The sequence below is a fragment of the Peromyscus eremicus genome, chromosome 3 (assembly GCF_949786415.1).
Source record: "Peromyscus eremicus chromosome 3, PerEre_H2_v1, whole genome shotgun sequence".
Classification (NCBI taxonomy): domain Eukaryota; kingdom Metazoa; phylum Chordata; class Mammalia; order Rodentia; family Cricetidae; genus Peromyscus; species Peromyscus eremicus.
This window is the reverse complement of record NC_081418.1, coordinates 72,662,459-72,680,494: the sequence shown is the minus strand read 5'-3', so window position 1 is coordinate 72,680,494 and position 18,036 is coordinate 72,662,459. Positions and strand designations below refer to the sequence as shown.

Genomic DNA, 18,036 nt, shown 5'->3' with positions numbered 1-18,036 from the left:
GGTAAGTTTGTTATTTTTTCATACTATTGTGTATGGACAGAGTGTTTTCATTTTGAAATACATGCTGTTGAACAATAGAATGGGTTACTATTTTAAACAGTTCATCAAGCAGATAAACAAAATCCCCAACTGGCAATGAAGTACATGGCATATACTCAAAATAATTTCCTCTTATTTTCTGTAGGTACTCACTGTGAGAATCTGAGTTTCATGTCTGACACGGAGTACTGGCCTTGAAAAGGATGGCTGTAAAACAAAGCTTAAGTTTAGATATTGAGTACATCATCAATGAAGCTGCAAAGAGCAGTCACAAAAACTGCAGTCAACATTTTGGAGACACAAGTGGACACAGTGCTCTGAGACTGACAGTGGGCCCCTCACCATTCCTAATACGAGCTCTACAAGAAGGCACTCAATAGTTCTGAGCTCTATCTTTTTTTTTTTTTTTTTTTTTTTTTTGGTTTTTCAGAGACAGGGTTTCTCTGTGTAGCTTTGCGCCTTTTCCTGGAACTCACTTGGTAGCCCAGGCTGGCCTCGAACTCACAGAGATCCGCCTGCCTCTGCCTCCCGAGTGCTGTGATTAAAGGCGTGTGCCACCACCGCCCGGCTATTCTATCTTTTTTTCTTGTGCAACAGATGAACATAGTTAGAGGTCGACACGTGTGCTAGGGAATGGAGGTGCAAACACTACCCCAACATAGTGCTAACAATACCCCTCACTTCATCCGGGGTGGGGCTCAAGTATCAACCCAACTTAAAAACACACCAGGAATCAGGTGAGTAACTGACTTATGTTGGGGAATATTATTTTAAGGTGTGTTACTTTTGCTAATGTTGCATTTGTTTAACTCTGTGTTACTGTGCCTGTCTAAAACATCTGATGGTCTAATAAAGAACTGAATGGCCAATAGCTAGGCAGGAGAAAGGATAGGTGGGGCTGGCAGGCAAAGAGAATATACAGAAGGGGAGATCTAGGAATGAGAGAGAAGAGATATAGGAGCCAGAGAAGGAGGAGGACTCCAGGGGCCAGCCACTCAGCTACACAGCAAGCCACAGAGTAAAATTAAGATTTATAGAAGAAAGAGAACAGGAAAAGCCCAGAAGCAAACGGTAGATGGGGTAATTTAAGTTAAGAAAAGCTGGCTAGAAACTAAGCTAAGCTAAGGCTGAGCATTCATAATTAAAAATAACCCTCTGTGTGTGATTTATTTGGGAGCTGGATGGCAGCCCCCCCCCCCAAAAAAAAAAAAAGACTAAGACTAACCAACAACAGACTTAGGCCACAGTCATGACTGTACCTTGATCCTGGTCACCCTGTAAATATATGTCATTGGCCATGAACAGATTTGCTGCTCAATCAGCAAAATCTGTAGTTTATTATAAAAGCAACTCAAAAGGCAGAACTTAAAATGGCACTGTAGTTTTGTATGAAAATACATTACTCTTACTTATTTCTGCCACACCTAAGGAAAACCAGTTTATTAAAACTAAAACCAAACGAAATACTGAAGCAGTTAAGACTGGAAGAGAGAGGTCAATAAACAACTCTTGTCTTATACCCAGGTCCCTCTGTCCAGTGCAATGAAGTAAAATTCACAGCTACTTACAAAATGCTATATAGTTTTTTCAAATGACAACAAAGTGTTGTGGGTCAAAGTAAGCTTCAGAACAGGTCTTCCTTTTTTTATAGATCACAGAACTAATCTAACAAATCACATAAACATGCTGTGGTTGTTGCTAGTATATCACTTGCCTAACATGTTCAAAGCCCTGAGTTCAATACCAAACATGGCAAAATGACAAAAGCATCCCCAATAAGTCTTTTTTCCTGTTTTCAGAAAGGATTGATTTTAGGAGTGGGGTATGTCTGATGCTCGGTAATTTAGAGGATTTCTATTTAGGAGCTGAAAAAAGTGTCACAGATCTCAAAAAATGGTAATTAGTCTGAAATGTTTCAAGTTATACTTCCTGATAATTAATGAAGACCATCATTTCTTAATTTTAATCTGGTGAAAATGTTTAACATCTACTGACTATCATGATTACCTAATTACTACCCTAACAGGCCTCTTTGTACTCCATCTTCTCCCCTTTTCCTTTTAAAAATGTAAAAACAAAATACCTTTTTTTGTTGTTTTCTATATGTAGTTTTATAAAAATATTTTTTATTTTTTGAAATTAAAATACAATTACATTGTTTACCTTCTTTCTTTTCCTCCCTTCAATCCTTCCAATGTAACCCGCTTACTTACTCTCTCAAATTCATGGCCTCTATTTCTTTAATTGTTACAGATACATACATTCATACATATATGTATGCACACGTGCAGACACACACACAAACTTGGTCTGCATAATGTTAATTGTATGTATATGATTTCAGGGCTGACAACAATCTGGAGGCTCTTCCCTGGGGAGACTTCTGCTTTTTCTGTTCTCAGCATTCCTTAGCCATCTGTAGTTCTTGGTCTGGGTTTGAAGACTCACGAGATTTCTCCCTTTTGTGTTAGCATGTCTACCAGTGTCATCCTCGTTTTCTTTTCTGTTTATGAACACAAGTCTTGCTGTAGGTCAACTCAAAACTCTCCTACGTTAGCCTCTTCAGTGTGGGATTACAAGCACGTGCTATCAGGCACAGCTGTACTCCAGTCTGCTTTTCATCTCCCATAAGCTTAGTTTCTTTATACAGTTTGTCTAGGTACCATTTTATAATCCTTTAAAGCCCATTCTAGCTAAGCCTATGTACTAGCATTAAGATCTGCAGAGTTGGTTCAGGTTAAGTGCATCAGATGCAATGATGGGGATGGTTCACACACTGGGCAGCTACAATTAGGGTGGCTCACCTTGCAAGTAGAGCCACCTCAACTGTCCCTGCCAAACCAGCTCATGTTTCCGTCTACACACCTCAGAACAGAGACCTTGTAGCTAGCAAGGCAGATTACTTTGAACTCTCAGTTCCTTCATTTAATGGCACTAAAATATTGTCTGCTTTTAAACTTTTTAATATATTCAGATGACAATATAGGTTTTGCTACAGCCAAAAACCTCACCAAAGTTAGAGTAATATAAAGATGATAGATGTGTCCATCAAAATGTTCTGAAACTACCTCCCTACAAAGATGCATCTAGAAGTTGATACTGTTTAATTTGTACATTGGAAAGTGTGTGTGTGTGTGTGTGTGTGTGTGTGTGTGTGTGTGTGTGTGTGTATGTATGTTTATCCTTACTAGCATCCATTAAGTCACATTTCCACTTTAGCTAACAACAATAAACTGTAGCCCCCAAAGAATACAAAGTTGATTTTGTCCATTTCTCACCAGGAAATAAAGTTCAAAATACAATGAAAATAGCCAATGAAATGCTTGTGTCATTAAAAATAGTATTTCTGGTAGGAGTGGTGAATCCAAGCACTGGGAAGGCAGAGGCAAGTAGCTCTAAGTTTGAGGCCAGCCTGGTCTACACAGTGAGTTCCAGGTTAGGCAGGGGCTACATACTGAGACTGTCTCAATAACAGAAAGACTTTCTTTATAAAGCAACCATTTTTCATCCCATCATTCTAGAGGATGTGCTTACTTTGGGTTTATCTCTGAAAGTGCTGGGTGCTTATTGCTGTTCCATACCCTGTAGTTGTGAGTATTCTTCCAGGCAGCAACAAAAGTTGTTCCATAGTCTGATAACATCTTTTCATTATCTGCCAAGAAAATGGTTGAAAGAAGTTGAGCTGGACCACAGCCATCTGGGCATGAAGATTAATAACCATAACGGTTGAAAGTATAGTTTCAGGTTTCATAGTTCAATGTTCACATTGTGGGGACACAGCCTACAGGTGTCAGCAAACTTGGGTCTACTTCCAGAAATCCTGTTAAGAAGCTATGTAGCCTTTGCTAAGTCACTTAAATCACTCAGAACTTCATTTTCTTAACAGGAAAATAAGAGGACTGTGTGGTGGTATTGTGTTCCCCAAAATATTGTACACGCTAATAAACTTATCTGGGATCAGAGAACAGGACAGCCACAATATTAAATATAGAGGATAGGCAGTGGTAGCACACGCCTTTAATCCTAGCATTCCAGAGGCAGAAATCCCTCTGGATCTCTGAGTTCAAGGCCACACTGGAAACAGCCAGGCATGGTGACTCACACCTTTAATCTCAAGAAGTGAGCCTTTAAACCCAGGGAGTAATATATAAGAGAAAGATATATAAGGCGTGAAGACCAGAAACTAGAAGCATTTGGCTGGTTAAGCTTTTAGGCTTCTAGCAGCAGTTCAGCTGAGATCCACTAGGATATGAGGACTCAAGAGGTTTCCAGTCTGAGGAAACAGGATCAGCTGAGGAACTGGCAAGGTGAGGAAGCTGTAGCCTGTTCTGTCTCTCTGATCGTCCAGCATTCACCCCAATAACTGGCCTCAGGTTTGATTTTAATTAATAAGACTTTTTAAGATTCTTGCTACAGGACTGAGTCAAACATTTCCCACTGCTCTCTACAACACCAAAATGTTTTCATGTTTTTCTTACCATTACAAGGATCATACTACTTATTAAACAAAAACTATAGACTTGACATTGAGCAGACATAATGGCATAAGCACATGGTGGGGCAGTTAGAATCTCTCCACAAATGTCTAAAGAGTTAAGAACAAGCAAGTAAACTTTCTTTACCCACGTTTTCTTTGTTTGGACTTTGTCTATTTGGTGCTTCATTCTAGAGTATCCAAGCATTGTACTGTCAAAAATACTTAACATAGGATTTTCACATTAATGCTAAATAGCTCTTGTCTTTTTTGATACCATGGGGTAGTGTCAATGCAGAGTATTTCTGCTGTTTGGAGGGACAGAAAGGTCTGGAGAACTGATCCAAGTAGCTAGCTATTGCCTCACATTTATCACACAGGCAAGCTGGTTTGCTATATTGTTTTTGAGACAAGGTCTTGCTATGTACTCAGGCTGGCTTCAAACTCTTGTGACCCTTCTGGTCTTGACTTTCTTCTGTCCAGGCAGGTGGTATCTGAGGCATGTGCCACTATGTTTTGAAGGTGAAATCCAAATAGCTTTTGTTGCTAGGAAAGGACTAGGAGACACACGGTTCTATCTATAGCATAAAGTTTTGTTTCTACAAGATATTCCTAGAGTTCATTCTCCTTTCCTGACCATGATTGAGAATGGACTTGAAACAGATAGCTGAAGCCTCTCAACCAGTTGTATGAGCCAGTTATGCCTCCCCCCTCCCACCCCCCATTCTATTTTCTGTAAAATTAGAATGTCTGGGATTATTGTTAAGGTAAAAATTACTAGATATAAAATGAGCTGGGTGGTGGTGGTGCATGCCTTTAATCACAGCACTTGGGAGGCAGAAGCAGATGGATCTCTGAGTTTTGAGGCTAGCCTGGTCTACAGAGCAAGTTCCAGGACAGTCAGGGCTCCATAGATAAACCTTAAAAAAAAAAAAATTCTAGCTATAAAGTGTTCAGAACAGACCTTGCATTTTTTTTTTTTAAAGTTGATTACTTATGAGGCCAAAAACCTGGTGGCTATCTGGGCTTCTTTTTTTGATTAGTAAGTAAGATTTAATAAGATTTAATTTTGATGCCTCTGCTGCTATAGTTGTACAGGTGACAGACATTTAAAAATATCCATCTGATAGATGAGGACTCGATCATTAGTTTTTCTTTATAATGAAGAACAATTTCTGAAACCTGGATTTGAAATTACCCTGGCAGGTGGGAGTGACAGTAATGATTTAAAAACCCTGATGACACAACAATGCAAATAATCTTCACGACACCGCGGACATGCACGTTCACAGAATATTACAAGAAAGTAAACTGTATGTTGCATAATCTTCATTGTTATTTAAAAAAAGTAATGTAATTTTTCAGTAATGACAACTGCAAAATATTCTGAAATCTACTTTTGCTACAAGTCTACAAGTATTTGCCAGAGTTGCAAAATAGAAAAGCTCATTGCAAAGCTCCACTTATGGTTCATATTATTTTCTAAGTAGAATGAAGTAGTTTTTTTTTTTTTTTTTTTACCAGAAATGTATGTTTACCTGACCCATTTTAAGTGTTTCACAGGAAAAATAATAATTTTTTTTTAGAATGAGATAAAACTTTGAAGGCTTAATCACTCAGAATATGATTTGCAGTAATTCCTTTAAAAATATTTCTTCAGATAATTTGAAAATCTGTAAGCACATTATAAACAGTTGCCAAATACTGACATTTACTGATACAAAATAATCAGCAGCCAAGTTGAAGTGAAAATAATCAGTATGCCTTAACACATGTTGATGTTTCTATCATAAAGGAGAGTCATGGTCAGAAAATATGCTTTAATAGACTCACTTTGGTAAAGACTACCATAAACCATAAAACCAAAGTCCAAAATATATGTAAAGAAACAGGTTTGGTAGGATAAAGTACTCAAAATGTCAGAGTTATGTCTGTATGAGTAATGGGTGATTTTCTACAACTCCTTTCTCGTGCAACTCAAAACATCCATAAATATCAGAACATGGAAATTTATAGGAAGAAACGTGGCTGTGTGCTTCTTACCTAACTGCAGTGTAGCAGCCAGCAGAGCATGGATGTAGACTGCAAATTGGGCTCGGATCCATTCGTCACCTCCCTCCCAGCCTGTGCCATCCAGGAAGACATCATCCCTGTTCTCAGTCACATGCCTCACTAGGTAATCTGCGAACCTTAGGTCTGCAGTGGTTGGGTTAAGCAGCTTCCTAAGTTCTGGATCATGGATCTGGATCAGTGCTTCTTCCACCTACAAGAGTACCCAGGTACAAGTCAGAGCTGGGACACTCACACAGATAATCATCCCACATCTTAAACAGTAAACATTGGGGAACTGGAGTTCGAAATAAAACATATGAGTAACAGTATTCTCAAAAATGTGTTTAAGAAAGAGGCAGGTTTTTACACTGAAGTTTCTATATACTTTCTCTATTTTTATAAAAAAAAAGCCATTTTTATTTTTAGAAAATATAGGTAGAAGAGGAAAGCTGACTCAGTGGTTAAGAGCACTTGCTGCTCTTGGAGAGGATCTGGGTTTGTTTCACAGCACCTATATGGTTGCTTATATCCATGAGTAATTCCAGTTCTGGGAGGCCTGGCACCATTTCCTGACCTCCACAGGCACCAGGTATGTACACGGCACACACGTATACATATACACAGACAAAAATAAGTACACATAATAAATAAGTCTTTAAAAAAAAGAGTAACTTACAGAAAAGAAAATACATGTGCAAATATGACTTTGAACTATAAAAGTAATTCATGCTTTTTAAAATCTTTGATAGTGTAAATACTTGGGGAAGTACAGATACATACACAATGAAATTTGCCCTTATATTAACACAGAAAACAAGCTTAGTTATAAGTCCTTTAAATTTTTCCATTTTGAGGGCATGAATACTTCAGAATATTTTAAATACATTTTTTTGTATTTAAAATGTATTTGTACATTTTATGTACAAAAAAACTAACTTGCAAGGCTTTGTTTTATTTGTTAGCTGCTGGTGATTAAAGATCTTAGGCATACTTAGCAACCTCCAAAGATTAGTTTTAGAGTGAAATAATAAAACATCTATCAAACAACTTCTGAACGTTAAAGCACTCTGTGGTGTTCTCACCTGTACTCTCCTATATAATGCACACTCCTCCTCGCTTCAAATTTGGGATAATAATGTAATTTTGAATCTTGGATATTTCATCTGTTATATTTTAACCATTTTCCCATAAAGTATGAACTTTCTCTCAGTAATTATAAAAACCTTAGTGAGTTAAAAATCCCAACATTTTAAAATTGTGAAATTAAATGAATAATTAAAAAAATTTAAATATAGGCTGGGCAGTAGTGGTGGCACACACCTTTAATCCCAGCATTTGAGGCAGAGCCTCGCAGATCTCTGTAAGTTTGAGGCCAGCCTTGTATACAGAGCAAGTTCTAGGACAGGCTCGAAAACTACAGAGAAACCGTGTCTTGAAAAACAAAAATAAACAAAAACAAAACTTTAAATATATTGATAAGGTATCAAATATCTACTCTGAAATTCCTTAACATCAGGAATCTATTAAGCAGGATATGTGTTTAAATTATTTTGAAAAAAAAAAAATCCACATTTTAATAAGGCTTTGAGACCATGATAGGTCTGGTTTACTCAAGCTGGAATCCTTGCCCAAGCATTTACCAGTTGTTTGATAATGGAAGGAAAAAAAAAAAAACCCGAAACAAACAAAAAATATATAATTACAATCACTGGAACACAGCCACACTATTTCTTTATTAGTGCTGTTACCACAGCTTCACAGTCATATTTGGAAAGGAGTAAGTGAGGCGGCAGGCCAAGTCCACACACTCGGACATAAACGTACTTCCACAATGGCATCACTGAGGTGCTTCTGTTGTCGAAAAAGGATGTTAGTGGCTCCAGCCACAAATCCCCGGACAGTGACGTCGGAGAGAAGGTGATGCTGCTGCAGTGCCATGTAAGGCAAACACAGATATCCCTGTGGGTAACAAGAGCAGCAGAAACAACAGACGGTAAACAAGACAGCCCCTTCTCTTTCCCAAGCCAAAAGCAGAAGAGCAGACAGTAAAGGACATGACCAGTCTTCCTGCCTGTCTAGTTCACCTAAAATAATGTTCACAGAGCAATGTCCTGCCTTGACTGCAGTAAGTCCAGTTACTGATTTATTTGCTTCACAAATGGTCAAACCTCTCTGTAAGGCTGTCTTATCTGATCACTTTATTTTTAATTTAAATAAAGTCTGACTTTTTTTTTTTTAATTTAGGAAATGAAAAGCACGACATCCACTGAAAAGTATGTTGTCTAATAGGAAGCAGTTAAGAATTTTATTTAAAACCTGCATCTGTACACAGCCACCAAGGCGCAATGAGAGTAGCAAAGCACCCCATTTCTTGTCCAATATGTCAAAATATCTGCTACAAACTGGTTAAAGCACAGTTATACTGGCAGTGTTTGTGTTTAATTTCCATTTGAGATAGCACTGCCTTAACATGAGAGTGAAATCACTAATCCTCAGCAGTCATTTAAGTCTGCAAACCAACCAAGCAAAAGCAAGCCCGACTCCGCACAATCCCCAGAGTTAAAGATGTGGTCAGTGATAATGATCCGTACATAAAGGCAGGGTAGAGCTGTTGAATTTTTTCATGTGTAGCCTCGTGTTGTACATAAATCATCACACTTACTGAAAACCTATTCTGATTCAGAATCTTTTTTCCTTTCTGTGAATATTTTGACTGGGTTACTTACAAAGAACCTTGTCTTGAAAACACACACACACACACACACACACACACACACACACACACACACACACACACATCCTTCCACCCAGTAGTTTACCTACATTTATCCTGAAGACATCCCTGCTCATCTGTTGCTGTATTTTTAAGTTACTTAATACAGTACTATTTATTGTAAATAGGATTCATAACTTCACAAAGTGATGTAAATTTCTAGCCATATAATGGAACATTCTAAAACCATAAAAAGTGATGGAGTTTAACTTTCAGGAATATAATGTAGAAGTGATCAAGAGTAGAAAAGATGGGCACAGGCAGCTATTACTTGTTTAAAAGGAGTGGGGGAAATCCGTGGGAAGGCCTTGCTGGTCAGAGGTTACAGCTTCTCATGGCCTGGCAGCTTTTTTTCAAAAGCTCAGTGACAATGGGGACTCCCTTCCCCACAAAGAGACTTCCTGTTCTCTACCTGCCCTTATCTGAAAGCTGTCTCTAAGCCTGCATGCCTGATTTCTCTCTAGGGTGACCCTTGGCACAGAAGCCTCCCTGCTGCACATATGGTAACTAAGGCTTATACTAGGAGCTTGCTGTAGGACCCTGTTGCCACACACGAGGCCTTATGATAGGTCCATACCACTTAATCCAAATTAGGGTTTGTCCCCAGGCTTTCCAATCCTATATTTCTTATATTCAGGAATAAAGCTGAGCAGATTCATTGAAGTCATCTCCCGGAGGGCTGTCTCCATCATACCCACAGCTGTCCAAACCCTGTTCTCTGCTTCTGTTCCCTCCACCCTCGTGAACCAATGCGCCAATAATCTGGAGGAAGAAGCAGAACCACAAAAATCTATGCATTTCCTTATGCCATAAAATACCACTAGAAGGAAAGAAGACATTGGTAATGTTTGAAGCCATTACAGAAGGCAGATGGGTAGAAGGGATGGATTAGGAAACATTTCTTTTTGGTTCTAGAGGTTGAATTCTGGACTGTGTGTATGTCAGGCATGCATTCCACATCCTCTGTCCATAGCAGGTTTTATTACTGGTGCTTTGGACCTTTTTACTATTGAACTATGTGGAAATGTTACAAGTTGGTACAATGTTCCAAAGAATTATTATGGTGTCATTATTTTTCTTTTCATGATGTTCAATTTAGCTAAAATCTTTGGGAGGTACTGGAATATGTTTGCAGAAGAATATAAGTCTTTTTCCAAAAAGCAAATTAAACTCATTCCTGGCTTCCCACTTATCTAGGACAACTTAACATCTGTATTTGAAACAACAACATATAGCGCTAAAACAAGACAAAACACACACACACACACACACACACACACAGAGAACAATTATCACATATGATTAATATACACGACTATACATATTACAACAAATAAAAATCCCAAGCAAACATCATGAGATATATGCATATCCACATTCTCAGAAATAATCATAACAGCCAAGAGGTAGAGGCAATGAAAGTATCTGCCAATGCATGAGTGGAAAAAAAAAAGTAGGGTAGAATAATATAATGAAATAGTATTTATCTCCCTGTCAACTACCCAAACACTAAAAAATATACTCTATATATTCAGTTACAAGTTGGGAAGTTAAGTGACTTTGTTTTTATACAGAGTCCTACTATATATCTTGGGCTGGTCTCAAATGCAGGATTCTCCTGCCTCAGCTACCAAAGTGCTGGGTCGCAGTCATATGCCACCATACATAGCTGAGATAATTAAATTTCATTATTTTTTTGTTTTAAATTGACAAATAGCAATTATAAGGAAGTAACTTCTAATCATAGTTTTTATGGTACCTCAACTGATTTTACTAAATGACTTGTAACTGGAGAGAAAAGCTGACACATGAAATTAAACAGGAAAAGGATCCCAGTCCTTTCTAGAAAGCCAGCCCGACACCAACTATGCCAGAATGTGCCCAATTCCAGTGCAAAATCAGGGGGAAATAGAAGGCCCTCAATATGGAATTTTCACACTCTAAAATACTTCTGTCTCTTTTTCAGCTCCTCTCAACCCCCTGAGTTCTTTGCTCATTGAGCTGCACAGCAGCAGAGCACAAGTTCAAGGCATGATTTAAAAATTTTTTCTACCACTTTTAGTATCCACAATTCACCTCCTATGACTCCATGGATATTTTGCTTGATAGCTGCTTCTAGACTCATCATTTCCTCAGCCCTTAGGTTACTTCTATATATTTCTTAAATCAGCTCTCAGGAAAAGGTCAGACAAACATTTGGCAATCTATTACCTCTAGGGTTTACATAATAAACTTGGACTGTAAGGCTGACGTGGCATCCTTCTTATCCAAGTTCAAATACTAAGAGCTGGGGGAACTGTCCTAGCAGTGAAGAGCACAGGCTGCAGCCCAGTGGTTCCCAGCACTTGGGAGGCAGAGGAGGCGAATCTCTGAGTTCAAGGACAGACTGGTCTAGAGATAGAGTTACAGGACTACACAGGAAAACCCTGTCTCAAAAAACCACCACCACCACCACCACCACCACCACCACCACCACCACCACCACCACCACCACCACCACCAGCATAGGCTATTAGCAGGACCTACATGGTGGCTCACAACTCTGTCACCCAAGCTTTAGGGTATCTGACACCCTCTTCTGACCTGAGCAGGCACTGCATGTACCCATATACAAGCAGGCAAAAATCTTATACATATGAGAAAAATAAATTTAAAAGTAAAAGAATTCCAGAAGGAAAACAGCTTAAAGACAATCTGGTTTTAAGAACATTTCATCTGGGGCTGGAGAGATTGCTCAGTGGTTAAGAGCACGGCCTGCTCTTCCAGAGGACCTGGGTTCAATTCCCAGCACCCACATGGCAGCTCACAACTAACTGTCTATAACTCCTGTTCCAGGGGAGTCAACACCCTCATACAAACCTACATGCAGGCAAGACACCAATGTATATAAAATACAAGTAAGTAAATTAAAAAAAAAAAAGAACATTTCATCTTCCAAAGTTAATGACAAAGGATCAGTATTTGTAGTTAGAAGTGTGGGTTTTACTCAACACACAATAAAAGATAAAACCAAGAAGAAAAAAATGATTTACTTAGTATAGTAAAGTGGTGAGCCTATCACATATTCAGTACTGGCATAAAGCACATAAATCAGCTAAACATAGTTTACTGACAAGATTCATATCACTTTAATTCAGAAACTTGACCCTCAAAACCAACATTTTCCTTTGCTTCATTTGCCTCCCGATAAAAAGTGCTCTGAAAGATACAGGAAACAAGGACAGTTAAAAAAAAAATTCACAACCTGGGATTGAGAGCTGACTCACGATGAACACCTGATGCTTTGCAGAGCACATGGGTTTGGTTCCCAGAACACTGACGGTAGGCCACAACTATCTATCACTCCACTTTCCAGGGACATCAGGATCACATGGCACACATACATTTATTTTCTTAGTTAGGGTTTCAATTGCTGTGATAATATACCCTGACTAAAAGCAAGTTGGGAAAGAAAGGGTTTATTTCACCTTCCAACTCTCAGGTCACACTCCATCACTGAGTGAAGGCAGGGCAGGAACCTGGAGGCACAAACTGAAGCAGAAACCTGGAGGAATATTACTACTGACTTGTTCCCCAGGGCTAGCCCAGGCTGCTCTCTTATACGACCTAGAACCATATGCCCCAGGGTGGAGCCACCCATAATGGGCGGAACTCTCTCCCATTAATATTTAATCAAGAAAATGCCCTACAGACTCGCCCACAGGCCAATCTTATGGAGTTGTTTTCTCAATTAAGATTTCCTCTTCCCACATATGTCTAGGTTTGTGTCAAGATGACAAAAACTAACCAGGATATTTGACCTCTTGTCAATTTGACACAAATACATCACCTACTAATCATAACCTTTTCTTTCTTGTTCATCCCCAAGATCTATAAATATCACAATATAAACAGAATATTTTAAAAAGTTATTCAGTCTTTAAAATATTTCAATACTTTAAAAGTCCAGGTTTTCTTGAAAAGTTCAACATCTTTTAAAAGTTCAGTCTCTAAAATATCTAAAGGCTCATATCTGTGGGTTCCTGTGGGGAGGAGGCAAGATAAGTGCTTTCTTATTCCAAGAGAAGAACGAAGGGACAGTCACAATCTAAACAAAGGAAAAACCAAAGTCCCACGATGTAAAGCTCGGTGTCAGACACTGGGACTCAATCTTCTGGGCTCCAAAGGGCTTGTGCAGTACCACTTCTCTGGCTCTGGCATCCAAAGCACATACAGTATGTTTCATAGGGTCCCGATTGCTCCACTCCACAGCTGTCTTTGATGCTCATCACATTACTGGAATCTCCAAAATGCTGGTATTTCTTCCGCAAATGGCTTGCACCTTCATCAACAGCCTCTCTCCCACTCTCTTCGGGGACTCTGACTCTGTAACACGATGCCATGTCTCAACTTCTCCCCACAACCTTGGGGCTTCAGTCTTGGGGCTTCTTTACCTGAGGCTGCACATTCACTAGTGGTCTCTCCTAGCTTCTTACTGTGCTCATCCCCAGCTACACTCCATGTCTCCTTCATGGTTTGAAAACCAGTCCCATCTGGGAGACTCTTACACATTACCAAGTTTAGTAGCCAGCACAACAGCCTTGTTCCCCTCTGGACCAAGCTGGTGTGCTGACCCAGAGGAAACATTTCCCAGATTTTTGCCTTGATGATGTCAGTCTCTTTCGGTTTTTTGTTTGTCTGTTTGCTTGAGAGAGGTTTTCTCTGTGTAACAGCCCTGGCTGTCCTGGAACTTGCTCTGTAGACCAGGCTGGCCTTGAATTCAGAAATCCTACCTGCCTCTGCCTACCGAGGGCTGGGATTAAAGGCATGTGTCACTATGCCCAGCTCGATGTTGGTCTTTTTCTAATCACAGCTGATTCTTTAGCTCCAGCTTACCACTATAAACTGTCCCAGCAAAGCAAAGATTTCACTTTAGTGGTTCTGACCTCTTGTTAATTGTAGTGGATTCTTCACCGCAGATGACCAGATCTACATTTCTTAACTCAAAATAACAAATGGCCCTGATAGTCTTTAAGGGACTCTTCAAACTTTCCTCTGAAACCTCACAAGCCAGGCCTCCATTGTTCATATTGCTCTTAATATTAATTTCTAAGGCTTCCACAACAGCTTATTAACATCTGAACACACAATAGCTTTTCTAGCACAAAGCTCCAAAGTCCTTCTATTATCCTCCCCAAACCATGCTCAAGTTTGTCACAGCAAAATCCCATGAACCTTTATCAATTTCTGTATTAATTAGGGTTTCTACAGCAACTTGGAAAGGAAAGGGTTCATTTCACCTTACAACTCTTAGATCACAAACCATCACTGAGGGAAATCAGGGCAAGAACCTGGAAGCAGGAACTGAAGCAGAAACCATGGTAGAATGCTGCTTACTGGATTGTTACTCATGGCTTGTCCAGCCTACTTTCTTATACAACCCCAACCACTTGTCCAGGGATGGCATGCAAAGTGGGTTGGTCACAATCAATTATCAAGAAAATGCTCTTCAGACTTTCCCTACAGGAAAACCTTACTTTTCAGTTAAGATTCCCTCATCCCAGATACATCTAGGTTTTTCTCAAGTTGACATAAACAAACAAACAAAAAACAACTACAACAAAAAACCCCAACCAGTACATGCAGGCAAAACATACAAAATTAAAGTTATAATTTGTGGGCCATTTGTTATTTTGAGTTAAGAAACATAGATCTGGTCATCTAGGGTAAAGAATCCACTACAATTAACAAGAGGCCATTTAACAGAAATGGCTCATCTGTTAGAAGTATCTGCTGCTTAGCTTGATGAGCTCAGTCTGATTCCTGGGAACCACATAGTAAGAGATAAACATTTCTACAGTCTTCCTCTGATCTCTCTCTCATAGATTTTTTAAAAAAACAAAACACAATTTGTGACTACTTATTGAACTTAGTAATTTGTGAAGTATGAGTTTTCTCCCAAGATTCTGAGATTTCAGCTTTAAGATAACTATCTTGGTTTAATCAAGAAACCAATTAGGATAATTTCAGAATCCCAGAGAGGCCACAGAATAAGTAAAGATGGCATTCTCTGTTAACTCTTCAATACTGAGTCAAAGCAACCACTTTTAGGAAGCTGAGTAACTCAGAATTTTCCAGGAAGTATATAGCATAGAAAGACACACAACGTCAAGTCAACAGTGCCCGCCCACTGTAGTAGCTGCTTTTCTGTGGCTGTGATAAAACACCATGACTAAGGCATTATGTAAGGAAGAGGGTTTGTGGCTTAGGGTTCCAGGTGGATGAGTGTTCATTATGGTGGGGAGGAGTGACATTACATGACAGGCCTGTGGTAGGAGCAGGAAGCTGAGAGCTTACATCTTTACTGGCAAGCAGGAAGCAGAGAGAATACACTGGAAATGGTGAGGCTTTTACTCTAAAAACCTACCCCAAGCAGCACCACCAACTGGGGACTAAGTGTTCAAATACCTGAGACTATGGGAGCATTTCTTGCTCAAACCACCACACTACAACTCCCTGTCCCCTATGGGCTCACAGTCATATCATAATGCAAAAATGCATTTAGTCCAATTTTAAGTCAGCACAGATTTCCAGTGTCTCAACATTATTTAAAAGTCTAAGGTCTCTTATAAAATCTCAAGGGAATCTCTTAATTGTAACCCCTTGGAAAATCAAAACACAAATTATATACTTTTGACATACATTGGCACAGAATATGCATTACCATTCTAAAAAGGAGAAAAAGGGGTATAGTTAAGAAATACTGGACCAAAGCAAGATTGAAACCCAGCAGGGAAAACTTCAAATCCTGTAGCTCTATGTCTGATGTGTGGACTTTTATTTCAAAAGACTTAGGTGTCTCTGCCCCTCCAGTTTTGCAGCCTGTAACATACATCTCTCTGTTTAGGCTGGTTTCACTCCCTATATGCAGCTCTCCCTGGCAAATATCCTATGGCTCTGGCTCTCTAACAGCTTGGTGTCTTCACTCCAAATCAGACTTTCACAGCTTCATGCAGGCCACATGATACATGCTGTCTAGCCTCAAAAGCTCTCTAAAGCCAGGGAGGAAGAATCCACGACCCTTCAGTTTTATATCCTTCACGCCTCTAAAGTCAGCACCCATGGACATCACTGCCAAGTTTGGCTACCAGCTTTGAATGGCCCCTGGCCCCTTAATTACATTAAGCAGCAGAGCTTTTTAAAAGCAGAAAAGACCCTAGGTGCAGAAGGACCCCGCTGCTAATATTACAAGTATACACCATGATACCTGAATTGAATCATTTGTCATAAAATGATGAAATAGTTTTGGGATATAATTACATACTAAATCATAGCAAAATGAAATATATAAAATATATATTCTTAGTAAATATAAATATGTATACTTAATAATATAAATAAGACATTTAAACAAATTTTTTGTCCTAAAATGGAAGCTTTTAGAATTATATTATTTCTTTTTCTAAGATAGTCTATGTTATCTAAGTTGGCCTTAAACGTTTAGGTTCAAGTGGTTTCCTGCCTAGTCTCCATCATAGCTGGGGCTACATGCTATAAGCACAATATTTTAATACAAACTTTAAGTTCAGTCAGGATTGTGTAGACTTCTTATTTATGGACTTCAGTTCATTCTTTGCTTTCAAAGAGAAGTCTGAGTAATCAAAAACAGACATAATGCAGTGACTGCTGGCCTCATTACCCACTGGCTTCAGAACTCTTTCCCTCTGAGTTATTTCCCCATAGTTTTAAATATGATCACAGATCTAGCAGCACTATACATTCAGTATGTATTTTTCAGTTTTCAAGGATAATTTTTAGACCTAAAAATGTGTTCAAACAGTTAAAGTTACAATTAAAATCCTCAATAAAGGATACTGCATTTTACCTTTGTAAAGATGGCCAGAGGCATGCCATATTGGTCCTCTTCCAAACCAGAAATGAGTCCTGGTATCAGGACCACCTGCCTGGTGTTAGCTTGAGGTTGTACAGTAATTGGAGGACTGTCTGAGGGCACAGAGTCTTTCTGAAATAAGTTTGTTTGGTCTGACCCTATCTGTTCCCTTTCTTTCAAGGAGGAGTCCTCTAAAACACTAGGATCCAAAGTTTCCCAGTCACTTTCTGAAGACTCTGGAGACGGACGAGGCGGAGGTTTCAAATAGCGGACAGTGTCACTGGGTTCTTGTTCTCTGTTGTTGTTATCTTCTACTTGGAAGCAAGGCTGCTCCGTCTGGAGGACAGTGTCTCCTCCATGGTTTCCTGAAATGATTTTCGGGACAGTTCCCAAGCTGGTATTTGAAATGTCAGAAGTGGACTCAGAAATAAAATCATTTGCAGGAGGATTACTTTCCTGAAGCCCAACGTCTTCAGACATACTCTTTCGGGGTCTATACTGAGAACAGTCACTGAGGCCGTGTTCAATCATGCCTAAAATATAAAATATTGAAGAACAGCTTAGATTATAATAATATAGAAGAAAATAAGAGGTGTATATTCTGTTTTATAGAGTAGAAATCTATATATTTTTTTCATAAGCTATATTTGTACCTGTTTTAATAAAAATTTCTATTAAAAAAGGAAAGCTGGGTGTGGTAGCACATGAATTAATCCCAGCACTTGTTAGGCATAGGAAGGCAAATCTCTGAGTCTGAGGCCAGCCTGGTCTACAAAGTGGGTTCCAACACAATAAGGATTACATAGAGAAATTCTATTTTGTGGAGGG

At 39.1% G+C, this 18,036-nt stretch overlaps 1 protein-coding gene across 1 annotated transcript in view; it reads right to left on the bottom strand.

Annotated features, from left to right (window-relative positions):
- The window catches only part of Avl9 (AVL9 cell migration associated), a 52,002-nt gene that overhangs the window by 9,523 nt on the left and 24,443 nt on the right, over positions 1–18,036 (bottom strand). Inside the window, exons 10-14 of the mRNA XM_059257886.1 lie at positions 17,203–17,741; positions 8,390–8,524; positions 6,557–6,776; positions 3,574–3,691; positions 193–246 (exon numbers count right to left, since the gene is read on the bottom strand). Of these exons, the coding sequence (XP_059113869.1) occupies positions 193–246; positions 3,574–3,691; positions 6,557–6,776; positions 8,390–8,524; positions 17,203–17,741 (1,066 nt within the window). The remainder of the gene's footprint in view (positions 1–192; positions 247–3,573; positions 3,692–6,556; positions 6,777–8,389; positions 8,525–17,202; positions 17,742–18,036) is intronic.